The sequence below is a fragment of the Strix aluco genome, chromosome 9 (genome assembly GCF_031877795.1).
Source record: "Strix aluco isolate bStrAlu1 chromosome 9, bStrAlu1.hap1, whole genome shotgun sequence".
Classification (NCBI taxonomy): domain Eukaryota; kingdom Metazoa; phylum Chordata; class Aves; order Strigiformes; family Strigidae; genus Strix; species Strix aluco.
In genome coordinates, this window is record NC_133939.1 from 12,002,563 (window position 1) to 12,022,183 (window position 19,621).

The window sequence follows — 19,621 nt, forward strand, 5'->3', positions numbered from 1 at the left end:
GTCAAACAAGCTTTTTAGATTCCTCAGCAATGATTTTTCATTGAAGATGTGCTGATAAATAGAAGCCTGATCCAAGCTAAATATTTAAGGTACATTCAAAGCTACACTGGGTCTTTTGATGGTAGATACTATAGCATATAATCATAGCAAAGTACCATCTCCAGTTCACTAAATTTGGGATTGTCATAAGTATTACGCCTTTTTTTTTTTATTTATTTTTTTTCTTCCTTTTTTTTTGGTCAACCAAATACAAAGTTTCAGCCACACAGGCCAGATCCAAAACTTATTTATAGTGGTGAAAACTTCCTCTATTGATGCCAGTGAGTTCCAGCTCCAAGGGTGTTATATAATTTGGTATTATTTCCTTAGTATCTCCCTCTCAAGAAGCCATCCATGATCTTCTGTGGAGCCTTGCAACTACCTCAGAAATTTATCATTCCCACTATAACGATGTGCCACTGAGATATAAAGATAATACATGACATCCAGTAATAAATTTTTATTTCCATCTTCTCAGCTCACTGTTCTCAGTGGCAGAAAGCAGTCATCCAGGACTACCAATACAACACTGCATTGATCTAGGTCAAACATCCTAATGCTAGAAAGTACTTGTAAAGGTCTTTTATTTGCCCTGTGTTTAATTAAACTGTAGCATTTCTGCTGCCACCGTCAGGCTAGAATACCTGGAATATACACTTTTCAGAGCCTACTGAGGACTGGATGGTGGGGAATTTTTCCCTGAAATGTTTTATTGCACTGTAGTACCTTATCGGGAATACAGCTGGACAACTCAGGGTCTAATGGTAAATAAAGAAATGAAGGACCTGGAATGTGTTTCTCAAAAGGAACTGTGACATTTTGAGGGAATGCAACAATGAACTGAATTCTAATGAGGTATTTCAACTTCTGAATAAGTATTTCTCAAAACAACGTTTAAATGTCAAAATATGGAATACTGTGACATTTCTGTGGAACAGAAATTATGGTGCTTCATTCACAATTGCACATAAATTCAAATTGCAATGTTATAGACTGATATACTCACAAACTATTTATTCAAGCAGTAATATACACTATTAAATTTTCTGAAGAGAGAGGTCAGATTGCAGTATCATCTTTCTGATACATAAACAATCCAGTTAAAGAAGCAAAAGACACACAGAAAGAAATCCTGCAGCACATTTAAATGACCGGCTCTTGCTTAAGTGTCTGACTGAAAATGAAAACAATGCAAGGCCTCTCTCTCCTTGGGGTTAGAAATCTCTGATTTTATTTTGTGGCTATTGTTTTCAAGTGCTGCAAAGCCTGTTCCAGTGGTACATCTGTTTCAGCTCCGCAGCAATTCTGCTTCCAGGCATCCTGGCAGATGGCTCTGGAGGGATGCTGGGTGGCTGGCAGTGTGCACGCACTTACTGCCAAGGAGGTGCCAAGTTCTGCTCTGCACACTGACTAATCTCAGGCTTTTCCACTGGCCATTAATTGGCTTTTTTAATTAAACATCTGTTTCTGTGGTTGAATGTATTTAGAGAAGTTTGAAATGTGGAAACAATTTTCAGATTACATAGAATTATTTACAGAATTATAGACTTCAGGCTATGACATTAATACTGAGAGACTCCATTCTACATCTGTTCAAGAGATTAGGTGAAAGGTCCGAGTGCAGCATGAAGTTGGATTTAGTAAAAAGCAAAACAGACCTGGAGTAATCTCACTCATTACCTACGAATGCCCAGATCACCACTAAAGAATTATAAAAAGTTAATGGACAAAAGTTTTGTAAGCTTTTTTGGAAAAGATGAGTCATTCAAAGTGTATGTCTTGAATACATTCTGTTATCTATCATCTTACATGCTCTGGTATGATAGCTCAGAAACCCAGTCATGGAAGAGAAAAAGCCTGTGACTCATTCTGATGGAAGAGTAAAGGAGTCAAGCTGAATAATTGGGGACCTCTTGCAGTTTGAAATGTATTGCTCGAACTGTATCACTGACTATTATAGGTATTAAAGAAGAAATTCAGGCTGCAGAGAATTTTCCTCATAATGAGCACAAACTAATTTGGGGCAGATTGGCTTTCTTGCATCATCAATGAGGTGAGAGCATAGCATTCATTCAAAGTAACTGAGATGTTACATTCTCACTTGAGTTTACACAATGTTAACTTGTTCATATGCTCTTTAATCTCCTCAAGGAAAATTACTGCCAATTGCTGCTGATAATTATAGACCAAACCACAAGTGTACTCTCCAAAGAAGCACAAAGTAAATTCAGCCTTTTGCATGCTTTGGTCTGAGCAGTCTTTACAGAGTCTGCTCTTGCAGAGCTCAGTGAGTAGTTGTTTGGACACAGCGATTTACTCCCAGAAAAGGGGATAGATGGCTCAAAACCAAAAGGTTTTAAACACATGTTTACAGTAAATGTTTTCACTGACTTGAGTTCTGAGCATGGTGAAGCCACGGAACAGATCAGAAATAGTTTCAATACAAAAATATTCTGCTAGCAAGTCACTTTGGCAAAAACAAAAAACAAAAATCAAAACTATACCTTACTATCTCCTGTTCCAAACATACTTATATAACAGTTGACCATCCTGAACACAAATCCACGATCCATAAATGTAAAACAGCGCTAAGAAAGAGGAAAAAAAAAAATATTATTTTATAGCCAAAAAAGCAGTACATGGCCTCACTTACCTGGCTGTTTGCCTTGCGTCACCTATAAACTTGAATCATTTGTGCAGCTGAAGTCAGTCTTATAGCAGGGCAAGGAAAACCAGGGAACTGGTGAATCTGTCTCGATTTTAAAATTTATTTTCAGTAATAACAAATTGATCAAACCTTTCATTTTCTCTGTGTCTACAGTCTAAAATAATTATCACAGTGTACAGTGCAATAGGAGAAAGCTTATCCAGTGAAAGTCATTCATGTACTGTAACACTCAATCACTAGAGGTGGTATGTGACTGAAGTTGACCTGCATATCTCCTTCAGTGACAGAGCAATGACTCCTGAGGAATAAATCCAGCCACTATACTTGCTGCCTATGAGCTACATTATTCCTCTGGGAGCAAATATGCCACTACATTATGATGAGAACACTGCTCTTGCAGACTGATGGGCTAAACAGCCAGAAGGTGTAAAGGCTTTTAAGGGCCTTGGTGCTACAGTTACTGACATTTTTTTCCTTGAAGAGTTAGCCTACCAGATCAGGAATGTGATGTTGAATTTCCCCCCTTCTCTGGTGTTCCTGAACTCTGCAAAACTAGCGAAGCCCTGAGCCCTCTGCCACACAGCATTCAAACAAGGCTGCTGCAATCCCAGCCTGGAGAAAGCCGTATCATCTCTAACCTATGTAATTCTTTCTGGCAGACCAGATTAGAAAAGAAATTAAAACACATCCACATGCCATGTCATGTAACACAACATTACTGTATTCCCAGTTTAGCTGAGTAACACACAAAAATAGCATTCAAATCTGCAACACCTCCACAGGAGCAACACCACGCAATTACTGACTAAGCACCTCCATCTATGCTCCTGCCTCAAACCAGCATCATCTTCCAACTGATGTAACACTACGATAGATACAGCTTAAGATCAGCAACTAGGGCTTCCATATGGCATCAGCAGCAGAGGACAAACTCAGTGGACAGCAAGTTTATAATTTATTTCACCTATGTATGAAAGGAGGAAAATCCACCTGCAGTTTGTGGTTGTTTTCCTTATAACCTCACAGGAACATTATATTGCTGGAATACTGCTCCTCCCTAAGGCTGTGCTTCAATTTGTCATAAAATATTTGAGTCTGGGTTTCAGTGTGTACTATACACAATGTTCTGTACATCATTAATATACATCATTCCATTAATGGAAAATGTGTGCATGTGTCCAGTTTAAATCTGCACAACTTATTGAATGGCAATTTTCCCATGGTCCAGAGCTAATTCAATGCTGGGAAAATAAAAATGATTGAGAAATATTAGGACAAAAATCATAAAATTCAATCCCTTTTAGTGACGTTTCCAAAGCACGTGTGTATTTTCTTATATCTGGTAAATGAAAGGGCATTACAGAGTTAAAAAGGTAGCTTACCATATTTCACATAATACTTGCAATTTGCTTATTCTGGTTTTCAAAAGCTGCCCACTCTGGTTGTGATTAGGAAATATTAACCCACCCACAGTCATTCAGAGCTATAGTATTTAAAGAAAAAATACCAGCTCAAGTGTAACTACAGTTTTATTCCTTACCAAATTTTTACCCATTTGAATGTAATGTAAGAATTTGCAAAATCTGAAAACTTGGGCTCTTTCAGAGAACAGATATAAATGAATAAGAATTGTTTTAAAGCAGACTTAGATAAAGCTTTTGCATTCTCAAAGACTCAAGGGCATAGAAAAACTGAACTATAGGTCAACGCTAAACTTGGAAATTGAGACATCATTCACTCAGAGTTGTTTTTATTCCCCTTGACTGGACTAGAATAGTCTCAAGTTTGCATTAAGTATGGGGATATAAGTGCATATGCTGTAATGACAGAACATCTCACCTTGAGAAATTTGGCAGCACTGTAGTTTGCATTCCTGGTTTCTTCGAGAGCATCTTTGTACTTCCAAACAACATGGTCTGCTAAGACCATCACAAGTGTATCCAGCTCAGTTTGAAATGATTCTGGAAACCTCTGAGTTCGGGAAACCTAAGCAGGAAATAGATCATCACTTGAGAATGTACAATGTTGCATATTAAACCTGAAAATACATTCAGGCCAAGAATAAACTTGAAGAAAAAAAATATTCCTAGAGTTCCAAGTATCTATTCTGAGTATAAACCCCAAAAGGAAGAATCTGGTCCATAGGAAAGTGGAAGATCTTATCCTCAGATTCCAGCACAAGTATACCAAGAGCATCTTTGATAATCAGGCAGAAAAGAGGTCAAAGCACTGATCTCCAGCTATGTAAGGTTTGCTCAAAGCAAACTAGAGTTTCTAGGTCATTTATTTGCTGTCTGGCATAATCACCTGTTAGGTAACCAGCAGAAATTAGAGAATTTGCATTCCCTTCTAACCCACCCATTACAAAGCTGATGCAACTGTATTTTTGGCCCACCAGAATAGGTTTGAGCCTAGTAGGTAATATAGTGTTTTTGCAGGTAAAACCAATATTATACAAAGCATAACAGCAGTTCTTTTTTTTGAGCAGTCAAAAGAAAAGTCCAAGTATGTGTATTTCCCAGGATTCCACATTTTATATTTTCCCTAAGAGACTGATTGGCTACTTAATTGAGATCACATATACACTAACCTTTGTTTTGTTTGTATCAACCAGGTGCTGCGCCATTGATTTCAAGATAACTGCAAAGAAGAACCAGGAATGCTGTTCAAAAGAAAGAAAAATAGAGATAAGAAAAAATGATTATCTGATAAATACTTTAGGATGCATTACCATTCCTTATAGATGGATTACATTTCTCAGGAATGCACAATGATAAACTCTACGTGACAAATAAATTAAAGAGCCTAAGTGCCATGTATGTGAGTAACATTAGATAATGTTCTTAAGAGAGCTGAAGCCATCTCAGGCACTTTGTCACTGTGGCTCTGTGCAATAAGGAGCCTGCAAACACCACTCCTACAATCCTTCCATTCCTGCTGAGCACTATCTTCATTGTTTGAAGGTAACTGGCAGAAATGCATGACGCAGAGAACCTCAGAGAACCGAAAATCAGAATAAACTGCTTTGTTAGTTCCGGATTGGTAATCTGGCCCAGAATAACGGTACTTGTTTAAAAGAAAAACAGAGTGGTTCTTCAAATACCATTTGTTATAGTGAACAGGTAAGATACCTATTAATATCTGTATCCTCACATATTGCAGGAGATATGTGAAACAAATACACTCAAAAAGCTTACAAATTGCAAAAAAAAAAAATAACCCCACAACAAATCCAACCACAAGTACTTTTGCATGGCCAAGGTTTCTTGCAGGCCAGCTTTTCTGCGTTTTTCAGCCTATTTTTGCTATTTTAGTGGCTCAGCATAGGAAATCAGAACTGGTTCATTCTAAACAGTCGAATATATTTTTGCCACTGGGAACTCCCAAACTGGTCTGGCTAGCTCTTACACCATAACTGACAGGCTCAGCGACGGAGCCTGCACATGTATGAATTTCTTAGACCTGGTTTGATATGAGAAACCTCAGGAAACCTCAATCATTCTCATTTTGGTCACTGTCAATCAAAGGCAGCAGCTAAAATCAGATAGAAATGTTCTACTTACAGATGAATATTCTCCCTGCATCTTCCAAGATAAAAATGAAAACAAAGTATCCTAAATCAAGCTATCATTCACCTTTAAAACCTGTTTCACTGTTACTTGGTCATTTAATTTCAGAAGACCAGTCATATTCTTGGCCAGCTCCTCATGAACAGTCCTTTCTTCAAATGATTTGGTCCTGAACACATACTGAAGAAGAAAGAAAAAATAAAAAATAGCAAAATGTTCATTAAAACAAATATAAAAACCTCAGTAGGAGAAGATAAATTATTTATACACTACTAACAGCTGACAATCTTTGCCACCAAAATATCCTGACTGAACAACACATTTGCATAAAGTTTAATTCCTTTAGCAGTAATGGCACATTTTTAAACACAACTTCCTGTTGATTTCAGCTTAATGTGAACCAAGAGGAATTTCTGCTTAAAATCAGTGCTACGATTTATTTTTTCAGCAAGGCATAGGATCCCGACACCTCTAAACTGCCTTTCAAGCCATTCACCAGGGGAAAAAAAGAATAGGCAGGCAGAGGAAGTACGGAGGGTTTTTCACCCACCTAGTCAAGGCCACCTTTCACTTGCTCCTTTCTTCCCATGGCAACAGCTAGTCAGAGCTGGCAACAACTCTTCATCCTGAAAGGTGTAGAGCACCCACTGGAACTGACAGAAGGGGAAAACTATACCCCTTTTAGAAATCAATCCCTCAAGAAAGGAATTTATCTACCAAGTCACTCAAAATTCATAAATCTAGTGTGAGTTTTATTCCACATTTTAAACTAAGATTTGGTACTGGGATCCATTACTCCTTCCCTAAAGCAAGAGCTCTGCTAGTGCATCAGTTGGGATGAAATTTCTTTTACCTACCTGACTGAATTGAAAAGGTAAGAATATCACTTGAAAATATCTTATTAATAGTCAGCCTTATTTCCAAAGCAGATGCCATAAGCTTCTCCCTACGCAGTTTGACACTTCTGGGTCCAGTTATTCAAGTCGGCGTAATTTCCCATTATTGTTGCATCTGAGTGACTCACAATTCTCAATTTACCTATTCCCAAAACAGCATTTCTAAAGTAGGTATTAATTTCCTTACAGATGGATAAAAGAAATTAACAGTTATTGGCTTTTTGGCTGCTGCTGGAAATGGGAAAACAGGCTAAATGGACTTTTGGCATGGCCTAATCACCTGTTATTTCAAAGATATTTAGCTGCAGTAGGTGTCTATTGCAATTTTGAAAAGTTATTGAGTAGAAGAGGTGTTAATACCCATTTAATTAACTACATTTAAATGTTACATAGGTTATTTATTTTGGAACCTGAACAGTTCTGCTGGACCTCAGCAGAATTCCTCTGTGCTTAAATCAGAGTATCCGAGACTAAAATTTGACTACTAAGATGCTGAGAAGCATCACCTGTAAACAAATACTTTCATGAAGTGTGAAAGTAAATACATACTGCATTTACTTTCCATACACATGGAAATATCAATCAACAGTTGTCAACACTGAAATTAAAACAGTTTGCCCATTTAGTAGTCTAACTCCTATTATATTTTCATTGTTCTACCATGAATATGCTAAAGTTTCAGAGTTCATCAGGAATGTGTTTGTATTCACTTTATTCCTAAAGTTAGTTTTAGAAAACCACAAAAAAACCCCCAAGACCTATGTCACATACATTACTCATAATCTAGAAATGAAATGTACGTTAGGAAAACTACTTGCTGCCCAGTGAATCAGAATATCATTACAGCCAGAAGCCCATACAGATATTTGTCACTCATGGCTTCTTTCCATGACTGTGGGGGATCTCTCACTGCAACCAGAGCAGGCCAAGAGACAAAGTGATGGCAATATCTACTTCAGTTCTTCTAACAACCTGCAATTCTCCTCTATGCTACTATTTGAAATACACAAATAAGTTAATAAACATAAAACTCAAAGATATTACAATTTACTCATTACTGATTCATCTAGTAAGGCTAGAACAAAATTTTCCAGCCCTCTCCTCTGCAATTAAAAGGGAGAGAAAAAAATAAAGGCAAGTGAAGGGGGGGGGGGGGGGGGGGGGGAGGAGAAGTGTAACACCCTTAAATGAGGTTCATTTGTCTATTAATTTTTCTGTCCATGCCAGTAACAGCAGTTAATGTATTCTTCTACTTAAAAACATGTTTCTTTATAAAATTCTCAGTTTATAAAGCTGTTACCCAAATATACTATTGATGAGATACTTGCTGGACAGTAGCATTATTCACACTCATTTAATGGATATTCAATTGATACAGATAACAAGGAGATCATCTTTAAAGAGGCCACTCCTTTGGCTTTTTAAGTAATGCTACAGCTTGCCTGGAACCAAACTCCATACGCAGAACATAACCATATATATTCTATATATTCTTCTTCGAAACAATAATGGATGAAAAAAGCTGAGTAAACACAGAATGGTTACAAGAATCTAAACTTCACAGATGAGAACAGAATTTATGTACAATAGCACATGCAAAGCCACAGGATCTTGAAACTAAAATCATGGCTTAAGAAAATAATCAGAAGCCTAGTTAAAAATCTATAGCTTCCTAAGAAACATGCAGCTATCTTGCAACCATTAAGAGCACCCAGAAGTACCTCTTCCATGAAAGCTACCTGTACATGAATAATACAGATGGCCAGATATTTTAAAGTGATACATCTCAACACAGTCAAGAGGAGTGCTGCAAACTGCAAGCAAATTACATTAAATGTCTCTGGTATCTATCCAGCTGAAGTTTCTTTTTCTTTCACATACTTATCTCCCCATTCCCTCCTCTTAAACTGTGCAAGGTGGGAAATTCTGAGTTTAACACCATTTCACAAAGCCTGATGCTAAGCCCATGCTTCTAGAAGCTCAGTGGAATTCCATTTGTACTAGGGTCTTGCTTCTAAAATGTAAGCTCCAGTTCTCAACTGACTATGGGGAATTGTCTCTCCCACATCCTGGTAGCCTTTAAGAGTGCACTGCAGCTTTCTCCTCCTGTGCTTGCTCAACTTGGCATCCTATGGAAAGGAAGCTGCACCATGCAGAGGAAACATGAGCAGCCCTTCATCCTCCTCAACAGAAGAAGGTTGTGAGCCAGGATGCAGTCGAGTTTAGTGAAGAAGGACACTCCATGGAGTGTCCCTGCTCTACAGTATGCCCTCAAAGTAGAGAGGCAGCGTAATTTGTTCAAGGTGACAAGAAGCTTATGGCAGAGGAGGAGAGTTGACTCAGCCTCTTCCAAATCAAACATTACTTTCCTAACCAGAGTCACTAGTAGCAGAAAGCTATGATGCAAATGCAGACAAACAAGTTCAACTAAGAGCAAACAGGCGAAAACCCCACAAACCCAGCCCCCCTTCCCCTAAAATAGTTAACAACATAACAGCAATCATACCGTCACATAAGAATTGATGCAGTTGTCTAGTTGTTCTTCATGGCACTTAGCAACAATGTTAGTAAGAACCCTGCAAGACAAAAAAAAAGAAAATAAAAATTGAGCTGTTTTTGTCATAAGGCAGAGAAAGTCTACCTAATGCATCACATTGTTCTGTTATTGTAACTTCATTCGAAACAGTCCGTGAGGGATGTGATCCAAATGATGAATAGTGTGTGCAGAAACTGTCCCAGTGGGAAAAAACAGTAACTCCTTGGGCCCTCCACTTGCATGGATTGTTCTGTTATATATGCACTTGTCTAACAAAATGCACCTGTTTTTCATTATTATAACTGTACTGACATTACAGCAAAAGAAAACTATTAACTAACTAAAGCTTATACAGACCTTGGATGATTAGGAATAAGAAAAATTAGAGTATGTTAACGAAACAGAGAGGCAAAAGCCTCTTTCTCTGGGAATGTTATTTGTCAGGTTCGCTCAGGTCTTGGTAATTCTGTAAAGCTCTGATACTTTGCTTATGATGGCACCGTTAATCAAAGACGATCACAAGCCTAGGCTCAAGCACCTCTCCTGCACTGTTTGCCCATAACCTTGGACTCATCCCCAGCCTGAGTGCCCAAGCACTCAGGAACAAAAGGCCAAGCACAGCACTCTCTTGTTACTGTGCACGGGGGAGAGACTGGACACTTGGTGCAACTATAGATGCTCTGAGCTTCTGCAGATCAGCTTGGTGATCAGCAACATGGAAGAAAATTGGCTGGGTCATGCTGGCAACCTCTCACAACCTGAGCTTCTACTAACAGTAGAGATAGCACTGCCTGAGACCAAGTGCTTCAGCAAAATTTTCTCTTTAATTTGTATCTGGGCCATCTTTGTTCGAGATCATCCTATTTCAGAAAACACAAGTCTGAGCAAGAAGTCTTCTTCAACCTAACCATGAGATCTCCTCGGTTATTGGGATCTCATTTTTTCAGGATACTTAATACAGAAAAGACTCTACAATTTTATAATCTTATTTTTATGTTAAAAGAACGAGGAGGAAACAGTTCATGATTCTCAAATGTCAAAAATTACTGAACCGTATCTCAAATTCAGGGGTATGCATAATAACAGTATGACTAAAATGAATTATTAACATGCCTGTGACTGTGGTCCACCTACAAGTAGTCATTTTGACTAGCCTGGTGATTTGAGTGTTTACTGCCAATTCTTATTATTAGATTCAAAAGCTTTGTAATTCTTTTAAGTCAGTATTTTTCATATATCTCATTGCTTGCTGTTAGTAGAAGTAAAACTTGTAGCAAAACACAAAAGCTATGACAAAATTAGTTGTGCCCATTCTGATCCTTCAGCCTTTATTCTGATTTGAAATTGAAATGAGTTCTGACAAAGATGAGAGAAAAATGATGACATGACTGGGCCCCCAGACAAGTAAATAACCATAAGAGAATAAAAGGAATAGTGTTTTCTCCCCAGCACATAAGCCAATCTATGCTCTCATTCTGTTGTTGTTGCTTTTAATATGTTCAACACAAGCTGCTTCAAGCTATTCAGAACAAAATACAATGTGTGTATATACAGGACACATCAATGAATGGCACACACAGCAGACGTGCATATTCCGTTGACATCAACTCTACCAGCACAAAAGCTACCACACACACAGGAAAAACATTGAGAATCCTTCTTTTCTTTTTTTTGGCCAGTTGGGTGTATAGACAAAGTCTGAAGCATATAAAAATTAACACCCTTCCATTTTTCCATATAATTTTTAAAACTATTTTTTAAACAGCTGCTTCTTCTATAGCATTTCTTTTCCACTCAGTTAACTGGCACTGAAATTCTAGCCTGGGAGACAATTCTTCATTCTCTCTATCTAGCCTTAACATCAGTTGATTTGTTGGCCATAAAGGGGTCCTGAACAAAGGTCTGACTGCCTCTCTCCCTTTGAAAACAGTGTGCAGTGATGACATCACAGATGTTTACAAGGAAAGGTTCTTCTAATCCTACTGCCTAGGTGTGGTAAAACTGGACTTTGCCCTGCAAGATGCCATGATCCTTTAATAAAAGGATATTAAAACTCTAGCTTTCCAAGGTTAAGATTAGGAATTCTGCTTCCTCGATCCTTTCAGTTTTCCTAATTAATCTTTCTTCAGGAACTAATTCTGAAGAACAATCTGTGGAAAGAAAGAAAATATACTGACAGCAGATTAGTCTAACACGGTTGCTGAGGACAGTTCTCATTTTTTCCTACTAGTTGTATCGTAGTCCTCATGTATAGCTACTGGCAGAAGTACAACAAAAACAATGACCATGGCCAAAAGAAAATGCAATGCAACTCTCTGCCCTCCTGCAGAGACCAATATTAATCTCTCCAGTATTTTTTTTCCCTGCTGCCCTGATTAACAGCATCAATAAAGACAATTTCATTATGTGAGGGGTGAGAGACTCAGCAAATCATTCCAGCTGTTTGCCTGCTCACTGGAAAATGCTTCCATTGCTCTTCAGTTATTGCTGATATATTCTAATTAAAAAATGCCCCAGAACACTGTGACCTGGTTGTTTGACTCTGCATTGGATGCAGCAAAATGCTAGGCTCTTCCTATGCTGAACTCCGCATCTTCAGACCCAAATATAAACCAAAACTGACATCCAGCTTTGTTAGGAAGCACTTAGCTCCTTAAGAATGAGACCTTCACCCACAATTGCCTCAGGGTACAGAGACAGTCCACCATGGTCAGTGCCTTCCTGGTTGGTATCAAAGTCAGCCACATGATAACACACTCTTCCATGCATTATTTGCAGAGCCCTGTGTTAAGGGGGAAGCAGTCACTAAAGTCTAAAGTCTAAAGTCTAAATGTCGTAGTACTAGTCTAAATGTCAGTCAGCCTTTGTAAGAGCAGCTACATTGGACTAACATCTACACTTGCATTCTAGAGTGAATTCTTTTCCTCATACAGAAAATATTAAGATACCTGGTCACAGCTGTTGTAACTTCATCATCGCTGTTTTGCACCAAAACCCAGAAGAGTTGATTCAGGACTACAGGAAGAAAATTCATAATTACATGGATCTTCTCGATCCTCAGCAAATTCTGTAATGGATATAAGAAAGAAAATGAGAGATTTCCAATACAAGAAATGAAAGCTGATTACCTGCTTTTCTGCTTCAGCAGGCAAAATGTAGTGCAGCTGCTGGTGTAATAGCAGTAGGAAAATAAGAGAACTAAGTAGAGGACTGGTTCCCCATGGAGTTTTTTTTTAAATATGACTAGCAACACAACTGTAGGTATTGTCCACATTTCAGAATTCAAATATTTTCCTCTACCCTGACTTAAGGTACAAAAAAAAAAAAAAGAGAGAAACCAAACACAATTATCATATTTCACTATGGGTATGAATGTAAGAACAGTAAAAGAACTTTATTATTATTTTTGCAAGACATGCAGTTCCTTTTAGGAAAAGTCATTCTTTTTATGCAGAAATGTGTTAAACTGAACTTGTTGTGGCTAAAATAGTAATGTTAAAAGCACATTGGTAAAAAGTAGCATTAACACTCTAACCTGACTGCACAGACATTATATTATCTTCTCTGATCAAGGAGAATATCGAGCTTTTAATTAAAAAACCCCTCCTTTGAATTCCTCCTAGTTTTTTATTTCAGTCATTTCCAAATCATTTCAGAATTTCTTCAAAAGTATTAGTGATTTATAAATAAAAGCAAAATACTCTGGGGAAAATTACTTATTCCCTGGTTATATTGCATAGTTGCTCCTTTGTCACATATAACATTGTCTCTATTTTCTAGTAAAATTACTCAAGATATTTTAGAAGGTAAACTACAAACAGCAAATAAAGAACAGTGCAATTCTGGCAGTTTAAGTAACTGACTGACTGTCTAGAAAGTTGTGAAGCTTTTATGGATTCCTAAATTTTGTCCAGTATGCTCAATGGCTTCCCAAAAATTAATAGTTAAAGACTTCATTCAGTAGATGTATAACCTCTAAATAACAGTGATGCTTTGATTTTTGAAAACATCCCTTAATCATTTATTTAAATCAAGACAGTATTTAAAAAAAAAAGCAACCCCTTTCAGGTCTACCTACATCTATCAAAAAAGTAGTAGCCACCTTTAGGGACTTGCACAGAAAACTGCTGTGATTTATTGGAACTTATTGCTTATTAAAGCAAAAATCTCTTCCCAAGCAGCTTTACAAAATCCTATTAAGGTACACTCAAACAGCACACTCAGAACATTAACAACAAAGGAAAGGAGGACAGCACTTACAATGACAGTAACATCTGGCCCCAAAATATCTAATAGATTTTACAGACCGCTAAAAGGAAAAATAGTAAGTAAAAATAGTATGTATGATGTTTTACAGCTAGGACTGTAGAACAGTGTCTCAGCTACCCTCCAGTCTTCTTGCTTATCTTCCTGGTAGAGTTCAGTAAGCAAACTGAAAAGCAAGAACTCTGAATTTCCCCATTCACTAACAGGTAAAGAATCATGGTCCTACATTTACCTGCTGCTCTTTTAATTTGCTTGATACACTCCTCCCCTCTCACAGCTTTTGACCTCGACTGAATACAGTCACAATTATGCAGTTCTTGCTTATTTGTTCCATCTCTGCAGAAAGGGTATATTCTTTCTGATTTCAGAACTTGACAGGCAACAAGCACCCTTGATTTATCATGCAAAAAACCCTAAGCAGCCCTCTGGATAGCATCCAGGTTTTTAGAGTGAAGTACGAAGGGCCAAGTAGGAGGTAAGCATGCAATGTATCTAAGGCAAGTGAGGACTAGCAGGAATACTGCAGATCTACTGGCTACAGCTCCTTTTCCTGGATGTTCCTAGAGCAACATTACACCATCCTTTCACAGGATTTGAGCTTGGCGTAGGCTGGATTACCAAAGTTGGTGGGGCAGATGCAGCCATGTTCTAAATGAGAAGGGATGAGAGACAGTTCTGTGACCAGTAACACATCTGTCACATCAAGTAAGCCTAACTGGAGTTGTCACGGACCTGCTGCCTCCTGGTAAGTCTATGCCACGTTTAGAATTGTGCAGTGATGGAACAGTTGAGAGAAAGCCCTAAATACAATTTTATAGCACACTTCGTGCTGCAGGTTACTTTACCTTACAAGAATTGATAAAGTTTGAGGTAGGAGGCTGGGATAGATCCTTTTCCCTTTCTTGGCACTGATGGAAAAATTTATTCAGGTGTGGATCCTAAAATGTATATTATAGAAAGGATTAGAACTCAGCTCCATAAATTCAGCAATCACCTGTGATACCAAAGAACAGACTTGGTCCCTACTGCCTTAAGCATAAGACACAGAAAGACAGATCAACTTATTTAGCCCTACCCATTGGCCAGCACAGCTTGCTATATACAACTTATTTCTAGGTGCTTTAACAACTCTTTTTTTCAGTGTTGTGAGCGATTAATTTTTTCCTTACAATCTAAGGGATTTCAATGGCCAGGGTTTTTTTTTTTTTTTTCCTTCCTGGTGCTCACAGTTTATTTTCTTGCTGTTTAAACTGATATTCCACGATCTTTCTGTTGGTATAATCTTAAATAATTTGTATTTTTCCTTGAAGTGTGTATTCCACCATTGTCATCTTGCCCTTCTACATTCAAATAACCTTTAAACGTTAGAGAAACAAATTCATACAAGATTTTAAAACATCTTTCAGACACTCCTTGACATTTTTTGTTTGCAAGCAGGTAACAGAGCTAAGAGGAATTTGGCTTACCTGAGTATTTACTGTCGATACAACAAAAGTAGAGACTTTGAAAAGTGGTTTCCCACTATCTACCCATTTTACATCACAGCCGATCTGCTATTAAAACAAAACAAAATTTCCCACTTATTTCCTACTTACTCAAGTCTGCATCAAATTTTAACTGCATAGCTTTGCACATGCATGAACTGTGCTGGCTACTATGCTTTTACAACTTCAGAACAATTGCAATACAAACCCACTTTTCAACACAACCCCAAGAACGTTATAATTCAAGTGACCAGATCCCTGCCCCACCCTGTCCTCGTGACAATAGTAAAACAAACACAAGGAAGCAGAAATAATCCAAATTGGACAGGATCAGTGAGAAAATATGATATCACACCACAAAACTGGAGAATGAATCATGATCATGGATCCGTCAGCTGGAGAATGGATGTCATGGCCTCAGTGAAAAGAGTTCTTTTTGACCACTATCATTCACATTTTGGAGAAGGTAGGTATAATATTGTAGAACACACAGTTATAAAACACACTTTTTCCATATACACCTGTGACTCAGCAACATATAACTCTCAGCCCAGTGGCGCACATATTAGTTTACATACTCAGTGACATGCACGTGAATATTCTACAACAGATACCCTATTTATTGTTTACACTTCCAGGTAAGCACAAATCTCATCTCACGTAAACCGTCTGTAAATCAATGCTCTGCACTATTTGAATAATATGAAAGTATGAATTAATACCTTTCCACTAGCTGGTTCTTGAAGGCTCAAGTAATTGGGAGGCAGACTGCTTGCCACTGGCACATTGTGTTCTTGGGAAGCTAACTGGGCATCTTTCAACAAAGGAAGCCACGCATATCCCACTGTGTACAAGAACAAATCAGTATGACTCTTCAGAAAAACAAGCTTCTTAAGTTCAAAGGAAGACAATAATATCCAGCCAGAAATTCTGCAATCCTTATTTGAACGTACATCATTTATATTTATAATTGAAAATAATTCTACTACAGGTACCTGGTGTTTCCAGAGCCTCTTTCTTTTTGGCATTAGCTTTTGCATTTATGTCACAGGTGACATGATAAAATGAAAACAGAATGTGGTGTTTCTTATGGAGTTGAGTGGGAAGTTCAATTTTCACCTGAAATGTAAAATGTTACACCTCGCTTTAGTTTAATGATCGATTAAACCAGGCATCAGAGATGGTCTAAATGAGTGACGTCTCTCTCTACACAGAGGTCTAAGCACAGCCTGCCTTTACTGGCTAATGTTTGTCTGCATGGGTAATAGATGTTCTCTTAAGGATATAGTTTAGGATGGTCATCCATCACTTTTACTTAAAACAGCTTTTTTCCTCTCTGTCTTGTGGATGAATATTTGCATTTATGATGAAAGAGCGTAAGATGAAAGAAGACAGAACTAAAGAGTGATGGACCCTGCTTAGAAGTGATCACCTGCACTCTAGCAGCCATAAATAGTCATCACCATTCTCATATTTTCAGGATGACCAAACCAAAAACTAAAATGACATCTTTGCTACTGCTTCATCATCACTTCATGGCAAAGACCAAGTAATAAAGGCTGACATGAAAATAAACTTTTATTTACAATTTCTGCTCAGTCTTAAATCCCATATCATGTCATCCATGAATCCCTACAGAGGGGGTTTGAGGTATTACTAACCTATTGGAATAAAAATACAAAGTAATCAAAACATGTTACCACAGGAACTAATAAGAAAGACCCCTTGCCCTTGTGAGCTATGATAAAGTTTATCCAAGCTGATCCTATGCTTAAAGTAAGGTTTAAAATTGTTGATAAATGCTTCCAGTGTTAAATCAGCTTATGGGTAAGAATCTAATATCATAAACATAGATATGAAATGGAAATTCAGACATGGAGATTAAGACAACTTTCTTGATAACATACTACATTCTTTTAAAGACTGCACTTGCTGTCTAGAAACACTTAGGACAGGTGCACACCTCTTCCAGCCAAATCATCTACTAAGATCTGAATTCAGCTCTTTGTTCAAGTTGAAAGTAATCTGCCCAAACCAGATGGCTCACTACCATCACATGAAGGATATTTTCAGATGTGTTAAAACCCAAAACACTGGTTGCAAAGGAGTAGCGGGAGGTTCAAGATCTCTGAAGATGTAATGCTTTAAGTTCCACCTCTCTTCCTAAACATGACTCTTAAAACTGATACTTCACATGTAGTTGTACATCATCTGCTGGTCTTGCCCCCGCCATTTTAATCAAAATAAATTTAAACTGAAAAAGGAAGTTTTTTCAAGATCAAGCCAACGAGTTTAGAAAACACTGGCTATATACTAACCCTATTTGCTAGGCTTATGACTACACATAAAGCAGTAGTGGAAAATCCTGAACAGACACATGACATTCACAGGCCATCAAACACACTAGTCACTGAAAGGGTGAAATTAAGTTCACCCGCAGAAAGCCTGGGGAATCCATACTTGGTGTTGGTGAAATGTAAAGATGCATGTGCGACTAACATTTGGCAAAGGCCAACGTATGAAGTTTATTCTATAGCTGCAACCTCAAAAGCAGCAGCTAAATGAGTTGCTGCAGCCACTACGCGTCACTGTACATTCTGTTCAGACCACTGGATTAATACAAATGCTCCAGTGCAGATCTTGTATCTCAGAGAGGGATTTATTCTGACATTTGGCTCCACCCTTCAACATAATGTTTACTGTTTCCATTAAATCCAGAGACGCAGCTGGACCCTTAACGTGATCCAGACATGCATTTTAGAAAGCTAGACTGTTCTTAATTAATTCTACAGCTTCTTAACTGTACTCAGAACATCTTATAAAAGAAGGATTCAGTGAGTTGATTTAAGAAAAAACCCAAAATGTGAGACTGTATGTAAATCTACATAACACAGGTCCATCCAGATACACAAGCAATTGTAACAGAAGTATTCTTTACATGTTTTTCTGTCTCATTGGCAAATATGTGGGATTGGCAGACATTTAATGAAAGAAAAAGCAGACTGACCTCATCATAGAAATCAGGATTCTGGGAATGATGTAGCACAGCGGTGTAGGCTGCCGTTGTAAATAATGGTCCACCTGGCTTCCCATAAATACACTAATAAAAGTAACATGCTTTAATTACATTGTGAAATTCTGCTGATGATACTAGTCTTGGTACATCTAATATGCGTGAACATTGAAAAAAATATCATGGAAGACTGGCAATTACTTTGATCAAATATTAAAAGAAATATTTTAAGTGCTCAAACCTGCAATTTTTCATATACAGTTCCAGTAAAAGTCCATTGATTCTGTGAAAGCTACCCTACACTCTACTAAGCAATGCAGTCTCCTTAGACTTCTTCCTTGCTGTTAGCAATTTCAGAGTTCTCTGTAAAAAGCTTTACAAAGGCTATTTCACTTTTATGCAGTTCAATACACAACACAATGCCTTTACTGTCTTTTCAATGTTACAAAAGCTACACCAGTTAACAATCTCCTTGCTGGCAGAGTCCAGTCTGGAGGCTCTTGATTATTGAGTGATGGCAACTTTATTTATTGGTGGGGAAGCTACAGTACAACAATACTATGCAATAGCCTTTCGTCAATAGCAAAGTTAAGAACTAAGTCTAAGGTTCTTCTAATTTTGTGCCTCACTCTTTCCCATCAAGTTTCCTGAGCTCAGTGAGAAATGTAGGATACACGGTAAACTTTAGAATAAGCAAGTTGCACTGTAAGGAATGGTTAAGTTCTCCAATACTGTCCTCTTTCCTCTCCACCAGTCAGAAAGCTGGCACTGTAAAAATGGCACACTGAGCTGCAATCATGACTAGCTGGGATCAAACAGAACCACAGTGCTAATGTAGAATGATGCACGACGACATTAACTCTTTAATTGTTCTGGGTTAGTATAGTCCTGGTTCCTGGGTTTTATAAGTATTGTCCTCAGAAACATCGTTCTCTGAATATATTGTTGTTGTGCTCACCTTCAGTGGCTTTGCTCCTTCTTCATCAGAGCTTTTAAATTCAATGCACACTGTTATATTCCGTGCCTGAAAAGACAGAAACATCTTAAAGCTTAGATCAGAAATGGGGTACCCATAAAAACACAGGCAAACTATAAAAGGGCTGAAATAAGTTCTTTTCAAAATCTAGGAGAAACATGCAGATGATGTATC

The 19,621-nt window shown here is 37.8% G+C and overlaps 1 protein-coding gene across 10 annotated transcripts in view; it reads right to left on the minus strand.

Annotated features, from left to right (window-relative positions):
* DOCK10 (dedicator of cytokinesis 10) overlaps nucleotides 1-19,621 on the minus strand; it is a 164,797-nt gene that overhangs the window by 33,844 nt on the left and 111,332 nt on the right. For all 10 annotated transcript variants that reach the window (XM_074833712.1, XM_074833709.1, XM_074833706.1 and 7 more), the window contains exons 18-29: nucleotides 19,430-19,495; nucleotides 18,466-18,558; nucleotides 16,454-16,577; nucleotides 16,181-16,302; nucleotides 15,441-15,527; nucleotides 14,820-14,912; nucleotides 12,657-12,775; nucleotides 9,679-9,748; nucleotides 6,343-6,456; nucleotides 5,298-5,369; nucleotides 4,547-4,693; nucleotides 2,544-2,627 (exon numbers count right to left, since the gene is read on the minus strand). In XM_074833712.1, the coding sequence (XP_074689813.1) occupies nucleotides 2,544-2,627; nucleotides 4,547-4,693; nucleotides 5,298-5,369; nucleotides 6,343-6,456; nucleotides 9,679-9,748; nucleotides 12,657-12,775; nucleotides 14,820-14,912; nucleotides 15,441-15,527; nucleotides 16,181-16,302; nucleotides 16,454-16,577; nucleotides 18,466-18,558; nucleotides 19,430-19,495 (1,191 nt within the window). The remainder of the gene's footprint in view (nucleotides 1-2,543; nucleotides 2,628-4,546; nucleotides 4,694-5,297; nucleotides 5,370-6,342; nucleotides 6,457-9,678; nucleotides 9,749-12,656; nucleotides 12,776-14,819; nucleotides 14,913-15,440; nucleotides 15,528-16,180; nucleotides 16,303-16,453; nucleotides 16,578-18,465; nucleotides 18,559-19,429; nucleotides 19,496-19,621) is intronic.